Source organism: Aspergillus luchuensis, chromosome 3, assembly GCF_016861625.1.
Source record: "Aspergillus luchuensis IFO 4308 DNA, chromosome 3, nearly complete sequence".
Lineage (NCBI taxonomy): Eukaryota > Fungi > Ascomycota > Eurotiomycetes > Eurotiales > Aspergillaceae > Aspergillus > Aspergillus luchuensis.
In genome coordinates, this window is record NC_054851.1 from 883,310 (window position 1) to 904,738 (window position 21,429).

The window sequence follows — 21,429 nt, forward strand, 5'->3', positions numbered from 1 at the left end:
CCAACGGCATATCAGTGATTACCCTGTGTCAGGATAGCGCGGATATTGCATCGACCCATCCTCGATCCGGGATACATGAGTGGCCATGTGTTCTTCTCGACTAATTGAGGATAATCCAAGGATGGCCAATCATACATCAAGTCTGCCTGGCTATGCCACTTCTATCATGGACAAGACAACGACTAGGATCTGGGCTAATCTCCCATGATGGACCAATCATTCATGACAAGAGGCAGCAATTCTGCACGCAGCTTGCGCTCCCGTTCCTGGGGCCATCCAGAAGCGGTATCGGATCGGTAGTCCGACGTTGCTGCAATGGATAAACGTGTCTGGCGTTGTGGACCTTCTCGAACTGGCTAGAAGCCCACAGGGTCATCGGCAAGATTCCGGTTCGCACAAGGTAGTGTGCAGTACGACTAAACCTCCACGGGCCCACCGGTCTTCGGCATTGTTCTGCACGCGTCAACCAGAAGGCCAAGCTTTGCTTGGCTATCTGATAGTCCGACTATCATTCCTGACTTGACAAGCGCAGATGTACGAGATTTGCGGCGTGATCGACGCGAAGCCCGTGGAGTCATCCCGAGTACCCGGGTTATCCACTTCCCGTACATCTGGAGGCGGATACAGAGATGGCAGACGCTTGGATGCGAACTCGGAGAGGCGTGTCTTCGCTAGCGGAGAAGAGAGGAAGGAGTAATGCTTGGTTGTGAAGAACGGACCAGGGTGTAATTAACCCCTATGCAACCTCAGCTACGGAGTTTGGCAGGTACTCCGGCCACGATGCCGTGTCTTGCCGCTGGGCCGACGGTTGCCGCTCGTGGAGTTGACCTGTGGATAGGTGCTGTTTCTGTGTACCTAATTTTCAGGCATGTTATGGAGCACTTGAAAGGGGCCAGGGGGAACCGTAGCATTGGAATATATAAAGTGGACACCATCTGCTCTTCTTGGTGGATGTGAAGCTTCAATTGAGAGCAGAAATGACTTTGGATGAAGGAAAATACAGAGGAAAGTTGATTGACTGCGAAAAAAAAAAACGCCACTAGATTTCCGGCAACGAACAAAACAGACAAAACAAACAAACTGCGCCTGAGGCGTGACCGGCGATCATGTATCTACAAAGAACTTCCTGGATCGCCGCTGCCTCATCTTCTACCAGCTCCCCTCCTTTACTTCCTCGGCATACTCAAGAACACATGCCTACGATGGTCAACTCTCAGTCTGTTCCTATCAACCATGTTCGCAGGGATTATGGTCTGGCCGTTGAACTCCCCTGAATATCCTGCCTGAGAGCCTACGTCTTCCGATGACGACGTGTCTAGTGGCCGAACCGCCATCCGATATTAACCTGCAGCCGGGAATAGCCATGGGCAGACGAATCCAGAGGTTACTAAATCTTAGCGTATGAGGTGAGCAAGGATATACTCGGCGTTCCTTCTTGGGCCTTCCGAAATCAAAGACGCCGAACAGTTCATTGTGATTTTAAAAAGCTGAGTTAATTTAGCTGCAGGTACGGCTTCGATAAGGGTGAGATATGGACTTCTACGACCTGGTGATTCGGAGATATCCGATTCTCAAATGCTTTCCAATAAAAGTTATGAACAATGAAGTGGCCCGGAGTACGGAGAAATTGCCTCTATCGTTGGTCTCTCGTGTCGAGCGTGTTCACGGCTAATAACGTTAAAACATTGACACATCATTTCATGATAACTAACAAGTGAGACATGTGCCACTCATTCCCGAATGCAACCATTCTATCAGGCCAGTGGGGAACGCACGGCTAGCCTCGTCGACCTCCGATGGTTGGTTACTCCCATCAGAGTTTCCTACTGGACCATCTCAGGAAGGTGGAAAAAGCAACTTGGAATGGCACCATTCACCGATACAAAGCGCACTGTTGGTTGCCATTTTACTTTCCCACCCCCTCACCCGCCCTTCTTGCCTACTGGCGCCTGGAAGTGGCATCCTGGAGCAGGAGAGAGGAACGGTAATTGGCAAGCGCTAACCAAATTGCGCCTTGTACTATGGAGCCGGCGCTGCGAGCCGACGCGCCCCATTCCCAAAATGACCTAACGGCCGTGAAGCCGAGGTTCAGGGTGTCCCTACTACTTACAATGCTTAACAGCAGACGGAATAATATTCAAGCCCCATCATTGCACTTGTCAAAAATCAAGAAGCAGCACATTTGGGCCTGAAGCAAGCCTAGATTTCAATACTAGTCTTTTCTGCGAAATAAACTAGTTATTAATGAGGGCTTGCTGATTCGCTGTGGTGTATGTGATATCTGTGTCGAAGGCCCCAGAGAGCTCGACCACTCCCTCGAAGACAAGCCTTGCTCAGACAACCCGGGCTCCACCGTGTGCTGGGTCCACCACCTCTGCTGACCTTAACGCGGGTGCCTGTCGATTATGGGTCAACAGCCAATGTTGGACCGATATGCCTCCTCCGTCCCGGATTGTGAACATATGATAAGGAATGATGTGATAAGGAGAAAAAAGACGGTATGATCTAAAAGCATTTTACGGACATAACAACATGGATGAAGTGGACCAGTAGGAGCTCCGCCATGATCCTGGTGGCTCGAATCATTCCTGAGGATCCCCCACGGGCTGCTGTTGTGGAAGACGCCTGGGCACACTGGCACCACAAACGCTGGACCTGCATAGATTATGCTTTTCTGGCTTCGGGTCTAGACATGGATGTGATAATATCAACGTGCATCCTTGCTAACAGTCCAACAATAATTCCGGTGATAGCCGCCAGGGCAGGCATTCTATGTCGCATTGCAGGATGCGCCGTTCAAGTGTAGAGATGAGACAAGAGGAAAATTTTTCTCTCCTTGGCGGTAGAAAGACCATTTGAGGAATCTTATAAGGTAATTACCTATGGTCAGTCGCTATGGTCTTGTCGAGAGACACTCCTTCTCGTTAAGATCTACATGATCGCTTTTTGATTTTCCCTTGGTTCACGCGGTTACTTTCTCCCCGTCAATCTCCAACCGCTGTCATGCCTGACCATCAATTTGGAACGGACAAGGGGAGAGGAGAAATTGGAGGAGCGATCCTAAAAAGCTAATTTTGCTTATTACTATAATTATTATTTTTTTTCTAATGAGGAAAAACGGAAAGAAAAAAAAGGAAAAAGAAAAGCCGTCATCAATTCCCAAAGACCATCAGCCAAAGATACACGCGAGTTACTGACCTTCTTATCCTGGACTTCCGCCCGATCCATATCTTCATGATAAGCAGGGAACCGAGCAAATCAACGCCAAACTTCAGCGGCAGTTCCTCACTAATTTCCCACTTTCCACCGGCGTCATTTTGGTCCCAACCCCCCTCCCTGGAAGCAGCGGGATTTAGTTACGATCCGGTTTACATCGGAGACTCGGAGAATACCATAGCGCATGCCAATCAGACCCCCTGCCAGGGTGACTGGCCAGTATCGCGACCCATTGTTTCGATCTTTCTAGAAGACCTGCAGGGACATGGATTGGCTGGCTGCTGTGCTGCCGTCATTTAGCGTCTACCCCAGGTCAAGAACGGACTGGACGGACCCATAACCAATCTAACCAAAGCCAATTTCGTCAATTCCCAGCTGGCGAGCACAATCCCATTTCCAGGGTTGGCCGCCAACTGTTAAAAGGCACTATTCGTCTCTCCACCTGCCCGCCCCTCGATGGCCTGCGCGTAGTAACTATTCTACTGCTTTTTTTTGCCTCTTTTGCCCTCTTGGTTTTGATTCTACCGTACTCTCCAAATTGCCTGCCATCAATTGGTCCAAAGTGGACTTCGTTTGATGACATGACTCGCACCGTGGACGAGATCAAATACGAGACCCCTTCTTCATGGGAGCACAAGAGCTTGGACGTTGCCGAGGATGGCAGGCGACTAGCTCCCCATTCCGACACAGCTCGTCCGAAAGGCCGGATACGACGATCCATGACTGCCTGTCACACATGTCGGAAGCTTAAAACAAGATGTGATCTAGATCCGCGCGGTCATGCGTGCCGTCGCTGTCTATCTCTCAGGTCAGTAGCAACTCATACCTGCCATTTCGAATTTTGTTTGTCCTATTGGGCGCGACATGAACTTAGTCGTGGAGTGTAACTGTCCCAATTTTGCTGACAGTCCACGATTTCTTTAGAATCGATTGCAAGCTGCCAGAAACGACCGATCGGTTCCAAGACAGTGCTGCGATCTGGCCAGACGCCACCTCGGCAATTCCCTCTATTGAGGAGCGCCTCACCTCCCTAGAACGATCCATGAGGGAGATGACGGGCATGATGCGGCAGATGCTAGATCACTCCCCAGGTTTCGCAAATACTTCAATTCCGCACTTGACAAGAAGTATCATGACGGATGATACTGCCTCCATGGAGGGAAGCCCGTCGTCTCCCTTCCTGCCTAAACCCGTTCGCCTCATTCAGGACCTCCAGTCCGACTTCTTCGGAGAAGCAGAGACTACTTCTCCTGTTGACTCTCCCCTCTCCAGTGACGGTGCCGCCAAGGGCGCTATCGACTCCAAACTATCCCTCAAATTGTTGCAAACGTATGAGCATACCTGATAGACAACTACCAAGATAGCTGCTAATACTTGGCGCAAATCAGGTTTGTCGATCACTTCGGTGCCTGCGTTTCTATTTACAATCTCTCCGATATCCACAATGACATGAAAGCCCCCGACTCTCTACTGTATAATACTGCATGCCTTCTAGCTTCACGCTATGTCCCGGGGATACCAGCGTCTGCTGTGCATGCTCTATATCTTCAAGTGCGACATGCGGTAGTCAACATCTTGTGGGAGAAACCTCCCCTGAAGTATGAGACCCTCCAAGCACTTGCACTTCTCTGTCTCTGGCCAGCAACCGCCCAGAAAGAGCCACCCATGGACAGCTGGCTGTTGAGTGGCATCTCAATCAACCATGCGATTATTGCGCTTGAGTTTATAAACTATGCGCCCTCGGAAGTTGTGGTAGACAATGAAACGGCTGCGCAGCTGCGGCTATGGAATACATATTGCTTGACACAGCTACAGTGGGTTTTACCTGATACCTCCTGTCCCCAACATAGCTAACACGCATTAGTTTTGCGGTTGGCAATGCGCGTCCATTCCATATCCAGCAGAGATACCTTGATCACTGCCCACGGATACTGGAACACCCCGCAGCAACCTTGGAGGACGCCAGGGTTGTCGCGGAAATACAGCTCTATTTGATTACATTGCGGCTCCAGAGCAATAGCAGTCGCATGCGGTTGGCGGACCTTGACTATGAGGAAATCGAGCGATGGAAGAGGGAGTGGGCTCACCTTTTCTGTAAGAAGCCTGCCAGTGTTTCCCGGGGACTACCACTGACGAGCGAAACAGCTGGTGAAAGTTCCACTTTGGAGCTGAGCCTTTGGTTCTGCCAGACACTCCTTCACCGCACAGCAATGAGGCTTCAGCCCAGATCCGACAGGCTCGCATCTGAGGTTCTGCAAACCTCACGTCTGATCATATCGCGATTCCTCCAGATCCGGTACTCTACCGCATTGAGCCTTGTCGACCAGGTCTACTTCATTGTCGGCTACGCTGCTCTGAATTTGTGTGATTTCAACCTCATGGACCCGCTCATCGAGCAGGTGCAGATGTTCCTGCTGCATCTCGCGCCCAACGAAGACCACATCGCATACCGGTTTTCGTGCATGGTCGCTGAGTTCAAGCGGCGATGTAGCAGTGCGGAATGCAATGATCCGTCGTCCACGGTCAAAGGGTCTCCGTTATCATCCTACGGCGACAGTCGTAAGATGAGCATGGGTCAAGCACCGTTCATGCCACCGCTCATGGATGGCATGATCGAGGGGTATGGCTTCGAGCAACTGATGCCAGAAGTCATGCCGAGTTCTTTTCCGGATGGGATACTCAACGGCATGCCTGTGACTGGGCTAGCAGCGTATCGGTCAGCGACGCTGTAAGGTAATTCAATGAGGTCAACCAGGAGATGGACATAGGTGGGGGTGGGTATGGTAGTAGCAGTAGTACCACCAGGGATAACCTGCCTGCAGTGGTGTGGTGATTTAGTTTCTGCCCTTGGACTGGGCTGAACCTAGCATGATGACGTGCAACGAAAATGATAATATCCAAGGCCTGACACTAAACAAAGATAAAAATAATATATTTTAATCCACGATCCACCACCGGATCCATCAGGTAGTTAGTTAGCTGGTTAGGTTGCCTTCCTGCACAGTCCTATTTAGTTAGAGGGGCCCGTGCCACGAATCATCACGTAATTGAGCGAGTGCCGCTTGCTTTTCTTGCAACTTACAACGCTCACTGCTACTAGTTAGTAGTTACATTCACATGCCAAACTACTCACCACAGACCACCAGGCTGCAGTAGCCCCAGCCAGCCACCATTTCCTAATCGGATAAATCTCCGACATCATCTTCCTATCCCTCCTCCTATTCGGACCGTTCCGTGCTTCCGCGGGAGGACAACAACAACAACAGCATTCCATGTCATTCCTCCCACCCAGAGGGAGAGGGGAGAGGGGAAGAGAGGAGAGCGAACAAGGAACGGAACCAATCTGTACAACTACTACTATTGTCAGATTAGTACATTTTAGGAAAGAGTACTAGTTAATCATCATCGAAGAGAAAAATAGAAGATAGATAATTTTCCGATCGATCAAGTAACATACATACTAGTAGTAAGTAGTAGTATGTCCTTTGACCACACACCCCCCTTTTACTCCAGTCCACTTCCCACTCCCCTTCCCGTAGATGGTGATGATGATGATGTGGTGGCTGCTGCACTGCAGTACAGTCAGTCAGTCACCCACTAATGAATTCTCGAAGAGGGGCTGGGCTGGCAGTGGGAGGGGGTTCAAGAATGACTTACATACTAGTTATTCTTATAAGTCGATCACTACCTGTCTATGCTTTACTGAGGAGGAAGGAAGAGGGGGAGAGGAGGAAGAGCCAATATGGTGTTGTTTTGAGAGGGATAAACTTTTTCGTCTTGTTGATTAAATTAATTTATTTTTTTGGGAGTAGAGTAGTAGGTTTAGTTTAGTTGGGCATTTTCATGTGTTACTAAGTTACTACTGTTTTTGAAGGATTTAAACAGGAAAGTTGAGTGATTGATTGATGCTGCAGGTAGGTTGTTGTTCATCTCGCTTGCCCCGCCCGTAGATGGGTTGTATTCGGATGAAGATACTCGATGGAGGAAAGTAGGAGTTTCTTCTTTCTTCTCCCGTTTCTTTTCTTCTTTTCTTTCCTTTTCTTTTTCTTTATTTTTTGGATGGATAGGAATTATCTATGCTTGTGTGCAGTGGTTTTATTATTGGTCTGTTGTAGAAATTGGCTGGGTGTTGATGATAGTAGTACTAGTTAAGTTTAATCCGTTGTTTCGTGTGGTTGTAGTGACCGACCTTGGCTTTCATACACTAAGGACTAGGTATCGGTATTACTACGTCGGTGGTATATATTTTATTCACCCTAACAAGCAAAAGGACATGGATACTACTTAATCATGTAAAATCTTCTTGAAGAATCCATTACACATAGAAACATCCAATCGCCTATAAAAATAAAGTAATAAGGGAAGGCACACTGAGACATCCCAATCACGTCATTATAGCAAGAAGCACCTGAGCGAAAACTCTACAGATCACTGTCAGCATCTAGATCACGATCATGGGGTTCATCACCTAGCGAATGATGCACTTACACAGTGTAGCTCAAGAACAACATTACTCCCCCTGCATGCTTGAAGACGCTTATCGCGGAACCTGTGCGGATGTATCAATTTATCAATTCACGAACAATGTATGTGAAGGACACGCATATAAACATGGACTTTTGAAACAGATAGGTAGGAACTAACTGCAAAATGAGCTTCCATTAACCAACTTATCTGCGGGATAGAGGATCCGTGGCAATCCGCTCTTCATGGGGACTGGCACCGAGCCATTTGAGTCGACGGTCAGATTCGAGCAGGTATATATCTCCATGATCTCTTGACCGGCGGTGTAGCCTGTTCCCGGGAGGGAGAGAGTGTACGAGGATCCTGAGGCGCCGAGATTGGAAAGGACCGTGATGGTTTGGGTGCCGTTGTAGCCTTTGCGCATGGCAAGAGTCGAGGTGTCTTGGTAGATCGGGTAGTTCTGCGATAGAGTTCCACAGTTAGATGCACTACGCAACGCAAGGACTCAATGGTGGCTCACTTTGTAGGTGAGATATCCGCTGTCTTGGCTTATAGCGTGGGTACGGATCTTGTTCGATGTGGCGATATGCGTGTAGAGCTCGCTGGTGGTCTTGTAGCCCGAGAGCCACGTCGCTTCGCGGTTGTAGGGATCATTGCCCCCGCTGTAGTGCTGTTCCTGACCGGCGTATACAATGGGGATGCCGTCGGCTAGGATGGTGAACGTTGCGGCATTTTTGGCTAAGGACATGTCGCTTGTGTAGCTTCGGGGGTAAGCTAATGTGCTCGTTACGATGAAGTTGGAAGGGATGCTTACTTGGCGAAGCGAGGGTTATCGTGGTTCTCGACGAAAGTCCCCAGAAGCGTAGAATCTCTGCAGGTGGATTTAACGGTGTTGATCATGTTATAGAGGTCGCTGATACTGCCGTTGGTGGATTCGAAAGCCCGGAGGAGTGGATAGTACCTATTGCAAGTCGTTGGCGAGCATTCATTGGGGTTCTAGGTAGGGCTTACATCGGGTAGTTGAGCACTCCGTCCAGGTCATCCTGATAAGGACAGGTGTATGCCGCGTCTCCATCGAAGACTTCTCCGATACAGTATACGCCTGACGCATTATTGTAGCCGGGCCAGAAGTTCTTCTGAACGTTCTTGACTGTGTCTATACGGAGGCCGTCGACTTGATGTCTGTTAGTCTTTGTCCTATAATTGATAGCACATAGTGAAGCAAAGGTAGGAATACCGGAGTAGTTAGAGACAAGCGACTCGACCCAGTCATACCACATATTTTTCACATCCGTACGGGTAGTGTCAAGATCCGGCAAGGCAACGGTGTTGTCGCCTAACCAGCAGTCTTCAACATTTGTCTGATTATCGTAATTAGAGATCCAACAGAGGTTGTGAAAGTACTTTTGCGAGTTAAATGGCCTATAGACACTGTAGTCCACAGAGTTTCCCGTGCCATTGTGACCCTATCGTTGTCAGATATGAAGCGAACTTCCTGGAGGACTGAGAACATACCATATGATTGGCAACGACGTCCACCATGAGGTACATGCCCCGTGAGTGAAGAGCTGAAGCGAGAGCTTTGAGATCGTCTGCTGTACCATAGTGGGAGTTGAGGGCGTAACTGTCTGCATGGTAAGGAGGAAATACATGCACTGGGGTGATAGGAGTAAATCTCACGCATCCTGCTGCCAGTATCCGTGATATGCCTGTCCGTAACCGGTATCTTGGGGGATTTGTTCAGTTACTGGTGTGATCCAGATCGCTGTAAAGCCCATTCCTTGGATATAATCCAGCTAAAGAATGTTAGATTCCCAAACTGGCGTCGATAGAGATGGTGCTGCAACGATGGTGGACCGACCTGATTGATGATGCCCTGCCAGGATCCACCGCAATATTGCTACGTTTGTCAGCGGGTCATTTGCAAGATCTCGCTCATGCTGCGACTAACCCGGGCGCTCAAATCACACGAAGCAGTGGTAGAATTATCGGTTCGTGCAAAGCGATCGGTCAGCAGGAAATAGATCGACTGGGAGCGCCATTCTGCTGGCGTGGCTGCCAAAGCACTGACCACAAAACTGAGGAAGAACAGAATCATCATCATTCTTCTGGTCAGTTTCTCTAAGACTATAACTATATTTGAGGAGCACTTCGCTCTAATGAAGGGAGGATGATATGATTTATACTAGGCTATCCAAAGCCGGTCAGTTCCTTTGGATTGAGTAAGGCCAACATGACAATGTGAGTTGTCACTTACTATCGGAAGACGGTTCGACGGGTCCGATCCCAGCACTCTATAAATAGCGATTACATGCGTCTCCGTGTCTTGGAAACTAGGCTGCCTATTAGCGATGTACCCGACCGTCAGCTAGATGGGAATGAAAGACTTCAACTATAAACGGATAAAGATGCGGGGGATTTCCATCGGGCCCTGGCGATCATGGGTGGATGCCATTGACTGGCAGGGTTTCTCAGCGAATAGTGGCCACAGGCCGGCGGTTTCCTTCCCGGCGGCCTTGGCAACCACTATACAGAGCTGCGAGTCAGATTGAGTACCTTCCCAAGTGACTCGTTGCTGGGTGTTGCCAGACCCGTTTACAGAACATAGTCATGCAGGAATGCCGTGGTGGGCGGTAAAACAAAGGTTGATGTTAAAATTTGAATTCTAACCAAATACCTACATTGCAGGACATTAACTGCCCTACCTATTTTTGCATGCTGTACGCGCACACCTGGCTTGTGTCTGACACTACCATTCTAGCACCCAGTTCTTCGCCCATGCGCCGCTATTCGTCAAGTTCTGCAACCCCCCAACGAACAGAACCTGCGACGTGGAGTTGTATGTGATGGATCCTGGTGATACTGTCTTTCCATTGAGAGTCACCGCAGAGGGCTCCTTGTTCACTCCGAGCACCGTCACATTAGCGAGCGGGTTCCTTTCTTTCCAATTCCCTTGCGCTGACGAGCGCAGGCTTGACCGTGATGCGGTGAAGCCCACACGAAGCGTGGCATTGGGATAAATGCTCTCCCCATCATCGAGGTAGAGCTGCCCCGACGCGGTTCCGTTGCTTCCTAGTGCGGCCAGCAAAGCCCAGGGAGTTTGCCGGGCTTCACGAGTGGTCAATGCTGGCTCTTGCATCGGCAAGATGTTTCCACCTCGTACATAAACCGGGATGTGGCCCAATGGTGCCGAGATGGTCGTGTTAACTCCGGGCTTCGCATCAACGGCAGCCTGGGTGTACCAGTCGTACCACACTTCGCCATGTCCCACCCCCGGGAATACGCCCTTGACCGTATTGACCAGAGGCTCCAGTACCGGAATCACCATGATGGCCGGTCCAACCATGAATTGGGTCTCAACCGCAGCCAAAGTTGGGTCGTTGGGAAACTCCCAGGAAAGTGCGCGCATTACAGTGGACCCCGTAGTGTGGGCCAGGTCGAACAACGTATAAAAGTAAGGTAAGATAGCGTACCGGATTCTCATCGCGGACTTAGTCGCTTCAATAACAGAAGCCCACCGATAAGGCTCCTGGGGGATTGTGGAGAGCTCATTGTGGTTTCGGTAGAATGGAAAGAATGCGGACAGTTGCATCCATCGGTTGCAGAGCTCCTCATCCGAGTTTCCGGTAAACCCACAGGTGTCAGCACCAAACATGGGAATGCCGAAGAGCGAGAAGGAAAGGGCTTGTGAGATGGAGTAGTACATGGACCACCATTTGGAATAATTGTCACCGCCCCAGTGGCCCGCCCACTTGCCAGAGCCAGCGAAAGTTGAGCGGCCAATGATAAATGGCCGCCGCTCATGAGACCAGACCTCAAGCAGACCATGGTAGGTAGCGTTCAGTCCTTGGTGCCCGTAGAGACCGTGCACATCATATTCCTCAACACCATCAACATGGGTCGCGTTTGGCGACACTGCATGGACGCTGAGATCATGGCCTTCTTGATCATGGTTGATTACATAGGGTGGGTGCTCCACATTGCGAACACCAGGCGTGGGCGTTGTGCGCAGATATGACACCGAGGTCGACGCGCTGGTTGCGGTTGCGGTTGCTGCTGCCTGGCTGGAAGCGCCTGCCGACGCTGACGCCGCCTCTGTAGCGTTGGTAATATTGAAAGCCTCCGGGTAGTCATATATGATATCGCCGGGCTCACCGGGGAGAAGGAAGGATGGGTGTGCCGGGTTAAGAGTCAGGTTCCCGGTGCCACAGCTCCCGACACAGAAGGATGAAACTTCAGACATGTCGTACCACACTCCATCGAATGCCACTTTCTTCGACCAGATGACAAGTTCGTTGGCCCAGAACTCCACTGCCTTGGGATGATGCCAGTCAGGGAAGACTGTATATCCTGGCCAGACGGCTCCGATATAGAGGCTACCATCAGGGTTCTTGAGGAAGACGTCATCCGCAGCTCCTCTGTCATATGTAGCGTATCTGTATTGCCTATTAGCAGAAGGACAGCTATATAAGTTGACATGGTACACTTACGCATCAGATGCATTTTCGGGATTAGGAATGTAGAGTGCCGCATCAACAATGGGTACATAGTAGCGTCCACTCTCATGTAACTTGCTGAGGAATTCGTCGCCCTCGCTGTAGGAAAAGCGATTCTGATCGTTATCGAAGTTGCGATATCCGTGCATGTAGTCGATATCGGTCCTATATACATGTCAGACCGGGTTAAGACATAATGGACAGGTACAATACGCACCAGATATATTCCAGCGGGATCTCGAATTTCTCAAAATTCGCGACAACGTCTGCCAGATCCGACCAGTTGTTGTAGCCCCAGCGACATTGGTGGAACCCAAGAGTACTGTATTGTTGCATGGCCGGCAATCCCACGGTGCTGGTAAGATATTGCCTGGTGACATCGGCCGGGTTTGGGCCCGAGTAGAATGTCAGATCGATGCCTCCACCTAGGGTCCGCCAGATCAACTTCTGGGGCCGGAGGAGTATCTCTAGCCCATGAGAGTTTCTCAGAAACACGCCATGGGAGAGGGAAATATATTCTTGCGAGGCATCGGTCTCGCTGCTTTTGACCGGAACATAAGATCCATTTTGCCTGTCTCCCTTGTAATACCTTGTATCCAGATAGAAGGGATGCTGGCCGTAGATGTTTCTAGGAAGAGTAAGTGTCAGGAGTGGAGCCAAAGATGCGGGTCTAATCGGCACTCACTTGTCAATAGGAGTCCCATCATCCGAAGGATATATGGTGAGATTAGCATCTCTCTGGAGGCGAAACTGGGTGATATGCTCCCCAAGGCCATACAAGTTATACTCCTCGGGAAGAGCCGTTACAAATTCGATAAATTGGTCTTCATAAACAAGCACGGTGCCTTCTGTACTGAAGAGAGCGTCGCCTGTAGCCTTTCGAATCACCTTGAAATTGAACGACGGCTCATTTGACCATGACACAGAAAAATCGCTGTCGGAAACAGATGCATTCAAAGAAGCTTTGGGCCTAGGCACCAGATTCTCTGAAAGAAAGTACCAGGACGCATTTGTGGAGTCAACATGAGTGGGAAGAATCTGAATGTTCAATCGATCCGAATCCTGGTACTCCACAGACAGTGTCAAGGAGTCAACATCTGTGCCGTATACGTTACATGGCTTGCCCGCGAGCTGAAGACTAGCAGTGAATCCACGTGAATTGTGCTGCACTTTTGAAGCCTTGTAGCCCGGACAAACCGACTGCGCGTTGGCAGCCTGTGGATCATCGATGTTGGCAATCAGCTGCGCACCGACATCTGCGGAAGCAGGAATGGTGAACTGAGGCTGTGAAGAGGTAGTGGTGGATAAGAGCGACTGGCTCGCCCCATAAGCCAGAGGGACAAGCCAGGCTCTGGCGAGGAGATCGGTCAACTTCACCATGGCTCGCTTAAAGAGACACGAGGCACGGTCGCGATATCATTGATGAGAGTAAGACAGCTATAACCTATATGTATTCAAGGAATTCTCGTGTTATTTATACATAGCTGGGCTGAGGCGACCGGATCATCACTACTAGGAGTAGCCTCCTATTGACATGACGCTGTGCGACCGTATCTGCAGGCTCATTGCGCCGGTGAATTCCCGACGTGTAAGGGGCAAACGGAGATACATTTTTATGGATTGCGGAGAATCGGCAAAGCTAGCGAGCGAATTGAGTTCATTATGACCGAAGAAGAGGAGAGAATGGGGCAGGTAACGAGCAAGCACCTACCTGATTGAAGATATTGTTGGGCTGGTACAGCACCTTTATTGTAGGCGAGGACAATTGGAGAAGCATCGACCCCAGTTGGCGGGGGAGCCTGGGGATTCTCCAACGATGATTTGTTGCATCGGAGAGACGGGAGTGGATACTGCCGAGTACCGTATTGATGCCTGAGAGGCCTGGCAGCCAGACAATCAGATGATGAGCGCACGCTGATTGGCTCTCATCCCGATAAATCACCGAGACCCCCTCAATTCGGGCTTCGGCTCTGACGATTCTTGTGCTCCAATCCAGTTGACAATCGCGACCCGACCACTTCGCGCGGCGCCTTTCCCACCTTCCCCAGAATGCTCCCGGTGAAGAATCTCAACACCAGACTTGTCGATGCTGGCTGGTTTGAAAACTAGGTGGCACTCAATCTTGATTTCAAACCTAAAATGAAGGGCATTGAAGGCGGGGACGAATGAAGATGGGGTCTACTAGTGAAGACACATACCAGGGGCCCTGACTGCGAGGCATTTAATGGCTTTGATAATCATTTCATTTCTAGGTCACATATTCTCGGCTTCCCGAGTGGGATGTTGTTCACCAGTGTTACGTGAAAGCTCTTCCGGACCATCATTAGCATGAATCCCATCGTCAGCGAGTCTCAGACTCTGTCAGCTTTTGCCAGAGGAATTCACCATGACAATGCTTTGTGCAGGGGTGCTGATTCTCCGAAAGTACTCCGTAGCGCATTGATGATATTCTTGGTCGAATGATGGATCCTTCAGGCCGAACCAGCGACTGATCGTATCTCACACCACCCTCGCACACAAAAGGGTCGCCGGAGGGAATGGGCCGTCTGCAGGCAATATCTTTCATGATAGCTCCATGAACCATATCCTGGCACAGCCTACGCTGCTTTCGCCGTTAAAGGAGATGACTTCGGCCTTCTGTCTGGAGTATACCTGACCCGCGTCATGGCTCGGGCGGAGGGTCCACCTGCTAAGCCAGGAAGTCGTTCTGAGACTAAAATACTAGTAGCTCCAGTCGAGGTGATAGCCTCTTTGGCTCGAACAACGGGCCGAAATGAACAGGCCAGTCGTAGCAGGTTAATAGAAAGTGGCTCATACCGCGGGGTCCGGGTAGCCTGGAGGTGCCGACTTTCTCACGGTGTCGCTTCCCCGCCGCCCTTCCCCAGATTTCTCTCCTTGGTCTCCCCTCCTTTAGCAATCGCATGATTCTCGGTGACTGCTCACCGTGTGGCCATCTTGACCACCGAAACTTGTCCGGCGAGCATCACTCTTTCTCAGAATACAATGAAGTCTCCAGAGTCTCGCTCCACTGCTGTTGCTACTGCTAACTGACGGGAGTCTCACACTTGTTTCCGCATACAAATGGACTCACATCCTTCCCCCACCAAGCAAAAGGCCTCCAAGCAAGCCTGCGACAACTGTCGTCGACGTAAGATCAAATGCTCGCGCGAGCTGCCTTGCGATAAGTGTCGACGCCTGCTTCTTTCTTGCTCCTACAGTGATGTGCTCCGGCGCAAAGGGCCCAAGTTTCGCACCTTATATCCGCTTGCGCCCATTCATCCACTGGTATCAAGACAACAGAATTCATATCAACACAATCCGTCACATAATCCACTGAACAAGCCATGGACTACAGATGGAGTGGGCTATCCGTTAAGCTCACCGATGTCGCCTTCCTTTACAGTGGCAGACCCTCAATACTTACCCCATGACGCCCCTGAGCCGTTTTCTCAGCTTCCTCCGCCAGAGCTAGTCTCCTCGCCTGATTCAACCAATTCGTTGTCAGACTCTAGTATGGCACTAGTGCGCCCTTATGCACGACGCCTGTCCGCTCCGGTGCTACTGGCCCATGTGAATGTTTATCTGAAGTATCTGTTCCCCATCATGCCTGTGGTCCGGAAGGAGGAGCTCCAACAAGATTGCCACCAGCCTGAACGTTTATCGCCCCAACGATATGCCTTTCTTGTCGCCCTATGCGCAGCCACACACATCCAACTCAAGCTGGATGGCACAGCATCTGTCCCAGAACCTTCACACCTGCAAGCCGGGATTGACGGGCATTCCTGGATGTCCGGCGAAAAGTTGCTGGCTGAAGCAGTACGCGCAAGGAAGGATTGTGACCCAGTAGATGGAATGAATATAGAAAGTCTTCTTACGTCTTTCTTCCTGTTTGCTTCATATGGCAATCTGGACAGACAGGACCATGCCTGGTTCTACCTCTGTCAAGCAACTTCCATGGTCTTCACGCTGGCACTCCACCGAGAATCAAGTTATGTGGATCTGAGTATCGAAGAAGCCGAGGAACGGCGCAGGGTGTTCTGGCTACTCTTTGTCACAGAAAGGTAGATGCGTCCTCGGAAAGCATTTGCCAGTCTTTGACTAATATGAATTAGGGGCTACGCACTTCAACAAGCGAAACCGGTAATGCTGCGCAATTCAATTCGTAAGCCGCAAGTACTTTGCTCCGAAGATCCTATCTTAGCATACGGTTTCATCAATCTTATCAGCATCTTCGAGAAATTGACCGTCAACCTTTATGACTGGGTCTCTGCCGGAGGCATGGACGGCTCGTCCGAGATGCCCCCTACGTCTGCTATTCAATCTAGTCTCTGCAACGCGATCTCGGTCGACGGAGTTTCGGAGATCCAAAAGGTCGACATACTCATCACCCAGCAATGGCTACAGACAGTAATGTGGAAACTTTCCATGACTCGCGCCACTCAGCCTGGGTCTCGCGATGAGGCAGTCCTCCCCTTTCACCTCCCCGTTCTTGTCGGCAAAGCTGTTATGAACGTTATTGGTGCTGCATCCCAGGGAGCTGTTGATGCTCACGGCATTGGCATGGTTAGTACATCAGTTCCAACTTAGCACATGCCAATGCCATTTACTAACAACAACATAACAGGAACAAAAATTATTCGACCTGGGTTCCTCAGTCGCAGACGTGGCACGATCGCTCAATACTAAAGCCGCGCACCGTCTTACTGAAGCGGCCGTCGATCCCCGCGAACTCCTTTGGGGCATCCTCACTACCTTATCACGCATTCGCGGCTCTCAGTCGTACCTCTTCCCCGCATTGTTGGAGCGATGCAAAGGTGCCATGGATTTCACATCCCCCACGTCAATGGGCAACTTCCTCCCTCCATTACCCACTGCTCCCACATGGGAAGAGGAAACCGGGCTCGCCGTTGCTACTGTTTCGGAGAATCCTGATTCCCATGAACAAGAGACAGCATTAATGGAGCCACTATCGCAACTTCTACCCACTCCACAGGTGCAATTTCCGGAAAACAATTTTCTGCACTAGGAAGGGAACTACGATGATGACGATGCTGGTATTAATTCGAGTTTATTACGATTTTGCTTTTGTTATGATACCATTTATCTGGAGACTATGTGGCAATGTATACGGCATGAAGGTGATTTGTATGTAATAAAGCATGTATATAGGTGATGAGACTATCTATTCATTATCGATTGTGGTTGAATATTAGCTCAATCACCATGCATTTACACTTGAAAGGGAAGCCATCGCGCCATTATAAATAATTATAAAGGAGTAACATGGAGTCATTCAAAATAATTCTTTATTCTAGTCTAACTGCGCTATACAAAGCACACACCCGGGTCCATCGAAAATAAATGTACAATTGGTATGAAAGTGTAGAGAAAAAAAAAGTATAAGAAACCCAAGACTATGTACCTGTATCGCGCACGAATCTGATATCATCCCAAGCTAAACAATCAAGTCAAGTTTCATGATCTATGCGCCGTTAAAAAAGAAGCAAAATTATAAACGTGGCTAGCGTAGAAGAGGGGGTGAAAGGAATAACCCTCTTCATATATAAGTGAAGAAGTCAGGGGGTAGGACATGAGACAACCTGTAGCCTGTAAAAGCAGTGCAGGCGATTTTGAAGATGGATGAAGGTGGGGGCGGAGGGAGAACGAGGGGGGATTGCATGAATAGTAAATGTGCCAAATTTGAAAAGATAGGCGGGTGTTCTTAGGCTGCTCGCCAGATCAACTCTAGAACTTGATCACCTTGCTCCGGGTCACGGTGGACGTACCATTGACGGACACGGTTTCCGTCAATGATGGCGTCTTCGTGCAGGTAGCTAATCTTTCCCTCGTCCTTTAAGCGGAGAGGACCGAGCTCATGCAAGTACGACTCGAATACAGCACCGTTGTGGCTGTCCCACGTGAGCTCCATGCTTCTGTCGCCTGGCTTCTTCTCGCTGCTATACTTCACCACCGAGAAGCCGTTGGTGAGGATCCAGCCATCTCCAAAGTGCCATTTCCGCAGGAGACATGAATCACCGCAGATTTCGGTGACCGCACTGGCTTTGGCCATGTCCGCGTGGAACCAAGACTTCCAGTGATGCACTGACAGCGGCGGTTGCCGTTCCGCCTCGAAAAACCCGGACACATCGCCCATCATGTCGAGCTGGTGCAGGCGGTGGTCGATGGTCAAACGAACACTGGTGTACTGGTAGATGCAAAGAGAAATTCTGCGGTCGCCCGTCACATCCATTCTCTGGCAGTCCTCGAATACTTCCGGCCGGCTCAATTCTTGGATCAAAGGCCGGGACAAGAAGACGCCTGCGCCTCCAAATCCCATCAATCCAAACACTCCAACCTGGGGAATACTTTCAGACAGTCCTCCCACGTACATGGGTTTCGTTTCATCATACTCCTTGAGCCCTTTGACCAACTCTGGCATCGAGAGGAAGAATGTATCGTCGTCCATGACGCACGACCATTTCGTTTCTGGACGCGCATTCTTGGCCAGGTGAGGGACCAGCGAAAAGTATCGGCGCTGGTACTCTTCACTCGACTCCGATATTGAGAGATTTATTCCAAGCGCATCAGCCTTTAGCAGAACTTCGTGTGCCCTCTCATCGGGCTCAACCAAGGCAAAGATGTGAGCATTTGTATAACCCGCCCAATGAGAAAACGCGTCCAGGGAATCGTTCAACCGTTCTATCGTCGTAGCGACACCGAAGTCGATGTGGGACGCATCCGCATGTCTGGGGGGTGTCGGGACTTGGAGGGACACCGGGTTTGGTATTAAGCAGTCCTCATGCAAGAGCTCCTCCGGTAGATGAAGTTGGTCGCCATGGGGCTTTTGCGGAAATAAAGGAACTTGGAGACGTTGTGACAGCGGCAAGACGTTGCTGGGAGTTTCAGAGGCCACTACTTCGCGTCGCACGTACTGGGTCAGTTTCTGGACATTCAAGCGGCGGAGAGCCTCAAAGTCCGGCTGGCAGCCAACATCAGAGGTGATGGTAATGTTGGAAACAGTTTCCGTGGTCACGCGCTCGGATTCTAGACGGGGCCAAAGGAAAATGGTGAAGCTAGTGACGATACAGCTGATGACGACAAAGCGCAGCAGCTTTCTCTTCCCTATCGATGACCGCGGCTTGTCCGCAGGTTTTGCCCACATTCTCGATTTTCCGTGTCTCTCAAGTATAATCCCCGGCAAATGGATGGCTGGAGTAGGATGAAATAATCACAGTGATCGCACTAACAGTGCAAGACCATGTCGAATCTTCCGGTAAGAGGGGACAAAGGGGGGAGGTGGTGAGTACCGGGGGAAGGAGGGGAGGGCCGGATACTGGGCGAGTAAAGGAGAAAGATTGGCAGCGAAGAAGGGGGGAAGGAAACGTGGAGAGGAAAACCCAGAGGATAAAATGAACAGCAGACGATCTCTGGACCCCAACGGATGAAGGAAAGAAGAACGCGGAAAGAATGACGAAGGTCAGCGGGCAAGCGACAACGTCAATGGAGCCAAGGTTGAAAGGGAAGGCTGATAGGCGATCAACGGGGCTCCAAAGCAGCACGGCGACAAGAAACACCAAGAAACAAGCACTTGCACGGCTCGAAATTGGTCGGATCTGACCTGGCGGAGACCGGCGACAAGCCAGGGATCGGCCATGCCCTGGACTTTGGGAAGATGGGACGCTGGAAGCCACGGATGGAGTCTACGATGCTTGGTCGAATAAGAGCCGGTCTGGCCGTCAGGGCACACCTGCTCGGTGTCCACTGGGGGCCCTCGATCGGCCATTCAAACACGCTCTAGGAGATTTTAGTCTGATGCTTTCGTCTCCAATGTCTGCAGCGATGGACGGTGACACTCTCCCAGACTCCCCCAGGGTTGCGTTAGGGGTCCGCCTTAGCGGTTTACCCTGTACCAGTTCCCCCATCCCCATGGCTCATGGCGCGGTCGCATTCTCGCTTCCGATGGCAAAAGACGCCGCCAGCCAGAGGGTTATCATCTACGGTAGTAGCAGAACCTAACACTCTACACTACCCCTAACTTATTGGTTGGTCTGCTGTCTATTCGGTTGCACTACTAGGCTAGACATCCGCGGGACAGCCACCGTCGCCGCAGCAGCTGGTGGATGGCACAACCGCCCGTTGATTGACGCGCATTCCACTTGGGGGCGATGGTCCAACCGGACAGCGGGGGCGGCGGCTTGATGACGACGGCTGCAGGCGAATCGCTTGGCAGTGCGTCTCATGATGGGCTTATCGACTTCCTTATCTGGTCGGTAGTGTGTGTCTGTGTCGCCAGCCAGTTGCATAGTGGAAAAAGCCCTGCTGCGGGTTGGCGAACTGACCAACAAGTGGTGCATATGCGTGTGTTCTCGTCTCGAAAGCAAAAAGAAAAAGGCATCTGTCTGCCAATACAACCTCTGGCACGAGATGTCAAGAGAATCTTGATAAGTTGACTGTCGCTTTCTTTTCCAGTGACCACGCGTCGACTCCATCAGGGAATTATTCTCTTCCTTTGCGAGCCACTCGCTGTCGCAGCCTTTTTCCGGCACTGCAGCCTCATGAGATTTGCTCCAGTCGCTTTAATTTCCCATGGCCAATCGCGATGAAGCGGATGGATTTTCATTATCACTCGTCGTCGGATGAGTCCGTGAGATATGATATGTAGTCTAGTTCCTATGTCTTGGGCAGTGATAATAATAGATGTCGTCAAAGCTAATTAACACCACTAGTCAAGTACAAGCATGGGCTTATATTGCGTGCATGAATTAGTACCACCGGTACACAAATTAATTGTGCGGGCTGAAGGCAGACGAATACTTTCAATCGATTCTGTACATTTTGGTTTCAAAGATTCCTATACAGTTGCTTCGTTGCCCCAGCTGAACGGCTCATCGTCTAGGCTGTCTGCTTGTGTTGGTTTAATCTGCCCCTGCATAATTCCATGCAACGTTGCCCAGAGAAGAGTAATCAAAAGCAACGCCGTGGCGCGGTGAGTAAGGGGCATAAAATGTGAAGCACAACGGCCAGTAATCTAGACCATTACTGGGACTTATTGTTGCACAACGGGTTTGACATTAGATCAGTCAAGATGCCCCCGACAACTGCATAATTTAGTTCATTTCATTTCCGCCTTGAAACAAAGTCACATGGTGAGCCGGGGGGACTACGGGGGGCGCCCCCACCCACTTGCGCAGAGTTCCCCAATGGGGAAATATCTCGATCCCGCACACATGGCTTCCAGCGGAGGCCACCTGCC

At 50.4% G+C, this 21,429-nt stretch overlaps 6 protein-coding genes across 6 annotated transcripts; 2 read left to right on the top strand and 4 right to left on the bottom strand.

The window, feature by feature from the left end:
• Positions 1–3,797: 3,797 nt before the first annotated feature.
• AKAW2_30312S (uncharacterized protein) lies at positions 3,798–5,948 on the top strand (the record flags this gene model as incomplete). The annotated part of the gene is made up of 5 exons (XM_041686812.1): positions 3,798–4,024; positions 4,141–4,545; positions 4,605–5,030; positions 5,081–5,310; positions 5,362–5,948. 5 exons carry the CDS (start codon positions 3,798–3,800, stop codon positions 5,946–5,948), a joined length of 1,875 nt encoding a protein of 624 aa, XP_041540759.1.
• Positions 5,949–7,600: 1,652 nt separating this feature from the next.
• Positions 7,601–9,784, bottom strand: AKAW2_30313A (alpha-amylase; the record flags this gene model as incomplete). Its single annotated transcript, XM_041686814.1, has 11 exons — positions 7,601–7,637; positions 7,705–7,765; positions 7,861–8,140; positions 8,201–8,441; positions 8,495–8,641; positions 8,692–8,854; positions 8,918–9,146; positions 9,196–9,304; positions 9,361–9,476; positions 9,542–9,580; positions 9,632–9,784. The coding sequence occupies 11 exons, from the start codon at positions 9,782–9,784 to the stop codon at positions 7,601–7,603; spliced, it is 1,575 nt and encodes a 524-aa protein (XP_041540760.1).
• Positions 9,785–10,429: 645 nt separating this feature from the next.
• AKAW2_30314A (glycoside hydrolase family 31 protein) lies at positions 10,430–13,556 on the bottom strand (the record flags this gene model as incomplete). Its single annotated transcript, XM_041686815.1, has 4 exons — positions 10,430–12,116; positions 12,171–12,341; positions 12,394–12,804; positions 12,862–13,556. 4 exons carry the CDS (start codon positions 13,554–13,556, stop codon positions 10,430–10,432), a joined length of 2,964 nt encoding a protein of 987 aa, XP_041540761.1.
• Positions 13,557–15,257: 1,701 nt separating this feature from the next.
• On the top strand, positions 15,258–17,202 carry AKAW2_30315S (putative C6 transcription factor (AmyR); the record flags this gene model as incomplete). The annotated part of the gene is made up of 3 exons (XM_041686816.1): positions 15,258–16,237; positions 16,289–16,739; positions 16,801–17,202. 3 exons carry the CDS (start codon positions 15,258–15,260, stop codon positions 17,200–17,202), a joined length of 1,833 nt encoding a protein of 610 aa, XP_041540762.1.
• Positions 17,203–17,898: 696 nt separating this feature from the next.
• On the bottom strand, positions 17,899–19,338 carry AKAW2_30316A (glycosyltransferase family 31 protein; the record flags this gene model as incomplete). Its single annotated transcript, XM_041686817.1, has 1 exon — positions 17,899–19,338. One exon carries the CDS (start codon positions 19,336–19,338, stop codon positions 17,899–17,901), a length of 1,440 nt encoding a protein of 479 aa, XP_041540763.1.
• Positions 19,339–19,653: 315 nt separating this feature from the next.
• AKAW2_30317A (uncharacterized protein) lies at positions 19,654–19,959 on the bottom strand (the record flags this gene model as incomplete). Its single annotated transcript, XM_041686818.1, has 1 exon — positions 19,654–19,959. The coding sequence occupies one exon, from the start codon at positions 19,957–19,959 to the stop codon at positions 19,654–19,656; it is 306 nt and encodes a 101-aa protein (XP_041540764.1).
• Positions 19,960–21,429: the final 1,470 nt, after the last annotated feature.